The 8,054-nt window shown below is 39.4% G+C and overlaps 1 protein-coding gene across 1 annotated transcript; it reads right to left on the minus strand.

The window, feature by feature from the left end:
* Positions 1-336: 336 nt before the first annotated feature.
* On the minus strand, positions 337-7,807 carry LOC140237528 (dnaJ homolog subfamily C member 9-like). The gene is made up of 5 exons (XM_072317463.1): positions 7,659-7,807; positions 5,470-5,622; positions 4,130-4,246; positions 3,125-3,333; positions 337-1,937 (listed from the first exon to the last, which is right to left on the minus strand). Exons 1-5 carry the CDS (start codon positions 7,747-7,749, stop codon positions 1,725-1,727), a joined length of 783 nt encoding a protein of 260 aa, XP_072173564.1. The 5' UTR covers positions 7,750-7,807; the 3' UTR covers positions 337-1,724.
* Between the last annotated feature and the right edge of the window lie 247 nt (positions 7,808-8,054).

Below are 8,054 nucleotides of genomic sequence, written 5' to 3' on the forward strand. Positions count from 1 at the left end.
TTGTATGGCACACACACACAAACACACACACACACACACTCACAAATCAAAGTACAGTCAACCTTGCTTACCTTGCATTAGTTGAATAATCGCCTTGAGTAAGTCAAAGTCTTTTTAAGTCCTCTTCTCTTTATATTCTCTTGATTTTAATCCATCAGAAGTTAAATTCTCTCTAAGTCAAAGCTATTTCTTCAGTCCAAATAGATTCGACTTTTATAGGCAAGGTTGGCTGTACTCACATTCTATCTTCCAACAAGCAGCAATGTATTTTATTGCCATTACAGGAATTCAAGGGAAAAAGTCTTATAAGAAATAAATACAGTTGCAATACAGTAGTTTGTTTGATAATATACTTTACATTTATATTTACAAAGCAATTCTTACATGGGTTTTGGAGGTCATCTAGGGACTAAGCGCATTAAATACTTCACAATTACACTGACACATTTAACAACATACAGTAATTTTCCCATGAACAAAAAGTAACCTTAGTCAATATACAGTGTAGGTTCTACAAGTTCTTGATAGAGCACTAGCTGTCATACCAATGAAAAGCTACTGTTTACCTTTGTCAGCTTTGGGGCAGCATTTTCACTTTCATTATTTAATCTGTGCTACACAATGGTCCCCCTTCAGTTGTGTTTTTAGGGGCCTTCAATTGGCAACTCTCAGTTTCTCACTCTTAAGGGAAAATTTACTGCAAACTTCAGCATGGAGAATATCTGAAGGCACACTACATCAGGGATTCTGACATTTTAGTAGTGGGCTGAATCTCACGTGGATCAATCAAATTGTGGAGGCTGGAAGTCTCTGTAATACATTAGATGGTAGAAAACAATTCATAAGTCATGAACTCAGTAAGTTGCACAGGTAAATACAAAGTGCCATTACATACCTCTTGTATGAGCTATAATATCATGCTATTTCATCAGTCCCCTTTCCCTCAAAACAGCTGTACCAACAGACAGGGATGTGAACTGGAAAATAGGCTTACATTGCTGCAAGCTTCATGTAAGACTGTGAAATGCAAAATTACTGATTAAATACTGTATACGCCGTTATTTTTGCGTACAGATATTTTCGCGAATGACGAGGTCATAGACATTTTTGCGAGATGTTGTTTTCGCGAATCAACGCCGACGCTTACGTTAATGCTCTATTAACAAAGCGCATGGAGACAATTTCGCACGTTGTTAAATTCGCGATCCAACTGCAATTCGCGAAATTCATGAAATTAAACCCTCGCGAAAATAACGGCATATACAGTATCATGATTTGAATAATCTACTGTTCATTCCCGCTAATATCGCAGTTCTTGTGATGACACGCTTTCACTTCTCTAAGAATAAAAAATGTTGGTTGGTTGAAAAACTTTGAAATCAATCATTGATATCAGAGGAACCAGTTTTTAAGCTTTGAATTTCAGAACAAATAGCACAAAAACTCAGGTTGCTATGGTACATGGGCAAATATGACTAATGAAAAACTGGGGTGAAGAACAAAATAAAAAACACAAGACCAAATAAAAAAAAAGATGCACATTGCTCTTTTGGTTCCTCATATTTCTAGTTCCTCATATCTCCAGTTCTTCTGCAGAGAAGAAAAAATGCTGATCCAATGAGAGAAATCCAGGCCATTATCGGGTTAAGAACCAGAATGCCACACTGCCGAGGTGGTTGGACAAAGATTGGGGAAGCGATAGAGAATGGGCGTGGTCGTACCCATTACCTCTTCTGCTTCTTCCCTTTCCCCTTCTTGGGCTGGCAGTACTTGGCCTCCAGATTGGCAAAGAGGTTATCCATCTGTTGCTCACGGCTCTTCTGTTTGCCAAGGATGAGGGCCTTCAGGGCATCGTCGCCTCCGTCCCCTGGACCGCCGGCCCCGTTGAGGCCCAGCTCCTTGGACATCTCCTCCGCTTCCATAGCCTCTTGGGCAGCCTGTACTCCAAGAGATGAGAATAGGGTGGAGGAGAACAGAGGAGGTGATGGGTAATCAACGACAAAGAAATGAGTTCAGGAATGAACATCAATCAATAGCATCTCAGAGGTGATACTGCTTTGGATTGTCTCTCTGTTTTTAAAGTCTTTTCATCAAACTGTCAATTAAGGATTTAACTCTTTATGTGCCACGTTTGCATGCCCGATTCGGTCAACAGTGTGCCAAGTTTGCATATTCTGCTCAAACTCACAAACTCGCCTAAGGTGATCAAGAAATCGCCAAATGCCACAGCATACTGAAAACATTTCTTGCGATTCAAATCCTGTCACATGTAGCTTACATTTTATGTGGTGACTGACTGTCAGGCAGTATTCCCTAGTGGATTTGCTAGTAAAGTCCAAGTTTCTTTCACTGTCTTGTGTGCAAAAATCATGGCTCTACAATATGTAGGTGCTGGCCATTTGAAAGAAAAAAACAATCATAGATTTGTCACACAATTCACATCTAAGCAAAGCTTGGCAGTTTCTCCACAACTCTGCACATTACATGTCCATATTAACACAAATCGATGAAAGTTACATAGATTTGAAAGACAGAACGTTTTCCCAAAGTGTGACTATGTTGCTGTCTCAGAATAATGTGGCACAAAGGGGGTTTACACCATGGCACATGGAGAGTTTAAATCATGGATGAGACTAACACTAATCTAAATACATTGAATATGTTTGCAAATACACATCTACACACATATACCTAAAACAGACACAAACATTTGATGAAAACAAACATGTGAGGGATTAAATCCTTTATACATTATACAAATACAATGAAAAGGACAGACTATGAGAGAGAAAAGTTATTATGAAGAAAAAAAAATCAATTCATGCATACATATACCCTACAATGAGGACTGGGGGAAGTGGAAAGACAAATTACACATCTAGAAACTTCTGATTTTGAATATCTCTTGTGCAGGGTTCGAAATTGGCGATGGTCCGCTGGCCATTGGCCACCCAAAATCATGTCGGACTAGCTAAAGATCATCAAATTCTGAAGTTACTAGTCCATCTGGCTAGCCAAAATATTGCTTCAGTATCAAAATTGATTCTAAGTAGTCCGCCTGGCTAGTTTAAAAAATAGTTAAGTGCGACCCCTGTTGTGGTATCAAGCATCTCCTCAAACTCACTCTCTTTTGTCTGGCTTTCTCCTGCTTCTTGTTCTCCTCAAATGCCTCAAACTTTGGCACCTCGCCCTTCTTCACAAGTCCCTTCAGGATCTTTCGAAATCTGGGGACGTCGTCTATGGTACTGCACATCACGTTTGCCAGGATTTCGTCCATGTCGCCCTCGAACTCAATGTAGGCTGCCTTCAGGTCGTCGAGCTCTTCTGCTGATCCTGAAAGAACAAACGGATGAGATAGTAGACAATGCTCACATACTAAAATAGTAATTTCCTTTTTGTAATGTGATTATAACAAGGTCATCACAATCTAACAGTTCTCATTATGTCAATTTGTCATTATTTCTTATTTTTTTATGAAAACTGTCTGTTTACATAAGAATTGAGGTGAGTTTCTACAATGATGTGCAATTCATTGATAATACAACAATTTTTATGTTTCTGCAGACTGCTAGATTTCATGATATGCAGAAATTTTTGCTGTCATTTTATTCTTGGTATTTACTTGAGTGTGCTACCACTGCTTTCAACTCACACCCAAGTAAAATGTAATACCTACTCCATTACTCTCACACACGATATGTTACTGTTGTTTGCTTTGTTTTGGGGGCTTTGCTAAAGTGTTGAATCAAATATTGAATGCTAAATCTGCTGTCATATACATTTAAACATACTGAGAGATTGAAGCATTACTGATACTAAACATGAAGTAAAACCTTAAAATGAAATACAGAAATGCACTAAAGCAGTTAGACAATCCAGGATGTAATGTCAGAAATAAAAGATAACTGCAGGTGCAATACATTTGTATCTTCTTGGCTGTAGTGTCCTGGGGGTTCTGTTCGAGTTTTACCATACTGCAACACTAATCAAACTAAAGCTTGAAAGTAAATGAGTCAAAAGCAACTCTACCAGACTCCATCTTACAAGTACAAACAATCAATCACTACCTTCATTAATGCAACAAAAATAGAAAGCAAGAACAAGAAAATGCAAATAGTGATAAGTTTACCTCGATATTTCTCCTCAAACTCTTCTATGTCCTTGACATCTACCTTCTTGAAGAGGATTCTCCAGTAAGCATCCCAGTCCTTCTGCTGGTCCATATCAACCTCATCATCAACTTCTCCTGAAGGGTGAGAATATCATTAAACAACATTCAGAGTCTCCTCAGATACTTGATAAAGTGAAAAGTCATGTCACTGTACCAAAATAATCCTTTGTGGATTAAAATTTATGTTACTCAGGGTGATCCCAAATTTCAAATTTTAGCATGTTGAATGGAAGAAAAGGGGTTGATTTTATGCCCGAATGTATTCGCGTAAAGTGTTTGTCATACGAGCGATGTAGTCTACCATTTGGGTCTTGTCTAAACCTCAGTGCAAAAAAAAAAAAAAAAAAAAAAAAAATGCATGATGTAGCCATACATGCGCGAGCAATCATTTCTCCATGACATATGAACCCTTGCCGATCTTTGTTCACGGATCGGCACATGCACTGGGGTGCTTTCTTTGCCAATTGGTACAGATGTCACACATTGAAACTATTTGTCAATGAGTAGAGATGACCTGCCCCCCCCCCCCCCCCCACACCATCCCTATTGTATCACCATCGCCTTCCTGTTGGACTGAGAGATGTTGCTTCCACCTGAGTTTGGATGGATTACTGAATGCTGCGGAAAGCTTGGCAAGTTAAGCTAAGTGCCTGGGGGTGTTTCACAAAGAATTTAAGATTGACTTAAGATTATGGTATGCCAATGGTTTCTCTTTCCAGTTTTATCTAATGTTTTGACAATCCACTTTATATCGTTATCAAAATTGACAGAAAAAAAAACCTTTGTCCCTTTATACCTTATTTTTAATTCAGGATACCAACTGAAATATCATTCAACAGCTGATTATTGCTAATCAAATTCAAGCTGAAAAATTGTTCCCTGTGTCTGGGCGGAGATAAGGATATATACTTGATATATTGGTACCAGTAAACATTACAGTCAGGAATTAAATGGTTACATCTGGGGTAATGTGGGACAAGTGTTAACAAGGAAAAGCTTTGCATTTCTTCACTCAGTCTCCACAATCTGCAAAGAGAATTCTAACATTTCATTTGGTAACTGGGAGGTGGTTTGATTAAACATTTGACAAATTATGACTGTGCAATAACCACCATCTTCATTGTTGTTAATAGCTGGACCAGTGTTAAAGCAATGACACCATAATCACTGAATAACTATGGCCGTAATCTTCAGAGAACTACTGTGTAGTTTGTATACTCGTGCTGAGCCACGGACAGATGTAGTAAATGTATGTGATGGCACTGATTGGTGTTGAGAGCTCAAGAACTTTTACCAACCTGACTCATCGTAAAGGTTCCTCCGAGACTTATCAGACAGGACCATGTAGACCTTGGACACAACCTGGAACTTTCTTGTGGCCTCATCCTTGTCCTCTTTAGCAGCCCGGTCAGGATGGACCTGAAGTGACCGCTTGAAGTAGCCTTTCTTCACTATAAGCAGGATCCAAAGGCAAAAACACAATTAATAAATGAGCATGAATACATCAGAACAGTAATGTGTTCATGATGGGAGTGCTAATAAGTAATAATTCAAAAGAAACCAAGTCTCGTGCATTAACCAGGTGAGACTCACGCCTCAGGGCCAGTGTCAGAGGTGTTTCTCATACTCACACACCTGACAAGCTTTTTTGCATGCCTCACACACACACACCAAAAAAAAAACAACAACAACAACAACATGGATTTCTAACCACCAAAACACATACTTCAAGACAATCTTTTTTTTTTTTCTTACAGAATAAGTCAAAAAATTGTTATTAGATCTATACGTACATGTGTAGGATTATATTATGTAGACTCAACGTTAGGCCGATAGAGGTCTACCTTCTGATCTATAGCTAGACTTCTACAGTAGATCGTACACTGGCTACACAGTTTAAATTTACAGCTCAAAATGAATAATTAACTCATATATTTAGCCCATCTAGGCCTAGAGTAAAACCCCTCATTTTCGGACACTTTAAGCTCTTTTGCAATATTTGTTCAACTCAAATAACACTCTACAAAATTATTTCTATAATAATGTACCCGTATGTTAAATATATCAACCTACTTTTTCAAAATATTGATTTTGCTATTACATCATAACATTTCACAGAATCCCCAAATATTATCAACTTGTCAATTCCCCAAAATTCGGACAGCCTCTCCAAAATTCGGACACGCGCGCAATGTCAATACACATACAACTTTTACAAGGCCGCTGAAAAATGAGCGCGTGCCATACCTTGTTGGTGCAAGGTTGCATCAGGGACATTGCGGCGCCCGTTCGTGTCCGAATTTTGGTGACTCTGCACTTGCATTCAGCCCCTGTACATTTACAGTCATTTATTCACTGCACCGGCATGTACTGAGATTTTGTTTTTCTTTTGTGTTTTTGAGGATACCATCACACTCTGAGCTTGAGATAAGCGAAAAATCCTGTAACAGAACTGTGTAATTTTTCAATTTTCAGTGCTTTTTCGGCGACCCTGATTCTTTACACGGTACATAATTCGCGCGCACTTTGGAAAAGCTGCGAGGATTCTGCATTTTTGACGGCAAAATTTGGGATTTTAGATGGATTTTTGGAGGTGACTCACGCACACTCCTGTACTCTGTGGTGAACGAGTGTGCCAGTGTGTGAAACCATGTGATATGCTTGTGTTGTGACAGCAGAATTTGCTGGCTTGTGATGAAGTGTCCGGATTTTGGAGGCCGGCCGAAAATTGGAGGTTTTACTCTAAAGAGGTCTAGTCATATGCAACAAATAGGTGCAAGTTTCCAAGGCCCACTCAACATGCACTTCGCAGGACTGCCATGCTAGGCCAAGAGTTTCATATATCATATAACGTTAGATCTAAACGTTTATGTAGACACTATACTCCCCCCCCCCCCAACTCTGTAAAAACTGAGGGCTGACCATTGATACATGTCCCAACGTCAGATAGCATTCTAAGTAAAGAAGCCAACCATGAAGAGACACCTTAACAGTGACAGTGTTAGTTAGACAGATCCCATCCCATCGGTCTTCTACTACTGGTTGACTTCTACACTTCTAGTATGATCTTGTCTTTCCAAACAGAGTTAGTTTTTTAGTATATCGGGTTAATACTAACAGTAGTCACACTACTACAGTAAACACTAACACTCGGTCTAACGTTACCATTAATACCAACAGCACAGCACGTCAATGCACACACACTTACGGGGGGGCCGGGGGGGGGGGAGGGGTACATAAGGAGCTGTTTCCACGTACTTTTCTCATTCCAAGATTTACTTCAGACATGAAATTACTTCGTATTAGTAACCAAGTGTAAATTTAATAAATTGTGCGGGCAAAATTCGGATGGTGGCATGTTGTCCGTACACCACAGGAATTGCAGTATGTGGGGCTGAAGCTAATTCCTGTAACATGACGCAGAAGCCAGAACTTCATGAGAAACGATAAACTGAAGCTTACATGGATGCACATTTTTCATACGCACCTTCACTTGCCGTCGCATCTTTCTTGATCATAAGCACATCGTAAAGATTCTTCGATCCGAACAACTCTTCACACTGCTCAAGAAGAGACATTTTGTGGTGCGATTACACTAGCAACAAGACGAGAGAAACAAATGTCGGCACACATGAACGCAATTTCAAGACGGAAGTAAGATTTCCCGCACTTTGAATTCCGCGCGCGAAAAGTACGCGAGTGTGTGATCAACAGAACGGCAAGTGGAACGGTTACGAAGTTGAAATGTTCAGTGAACAATATGCCCTACTGTTGTATGTGTTTTAGGAAAGATCGATAATAGGGCCTTGTATTATCAGGCTAGGTATTTCATATATGGAATAAAAATTATGGCTTTCTGTACTTTGTCCGATTTTAAGACTTC

The sequence above is a fragment of the Diadema setosum genome, chromosome 14 (assembly GCF_964275005.1).
Source record: "Diadema setosum chromosome 14, eeDiaSeto1, whole genome shotgun sequence".
Taxonomy (NCBI): Eukaryota; Metazoa; Echinodermata; class Echinoidea; order Diadematoida; family Diadematidae; genus Diadema; species Diadema setosum.

Excerpts from the sequence above, each read along its gene's own strand:
- LOC140237528 (XM_072317463.1), bottom strand. The coding sequence starts at position 7,749 with ATGTCTCTTCTTGAGCAGTGTGAAGAGTTGTTCGGATCGAAGAATCTT. Across the intron at positions 5,623-7,658 it reads AGATGCGACGGCAAGTGAAG|TGAAGAAAGGCTACTTCAAG; the intron begins GTGCGTATGAAA and ends TCCTGCTTATAG. Across the intron at positions 4,247-5,469 it reads GAACCTTTACGATGAGTCAG|GAGAAGTTGATGATGAGGTT; the intron begins GTTGGTAAAAGT and ends CTCACCCTTCAG.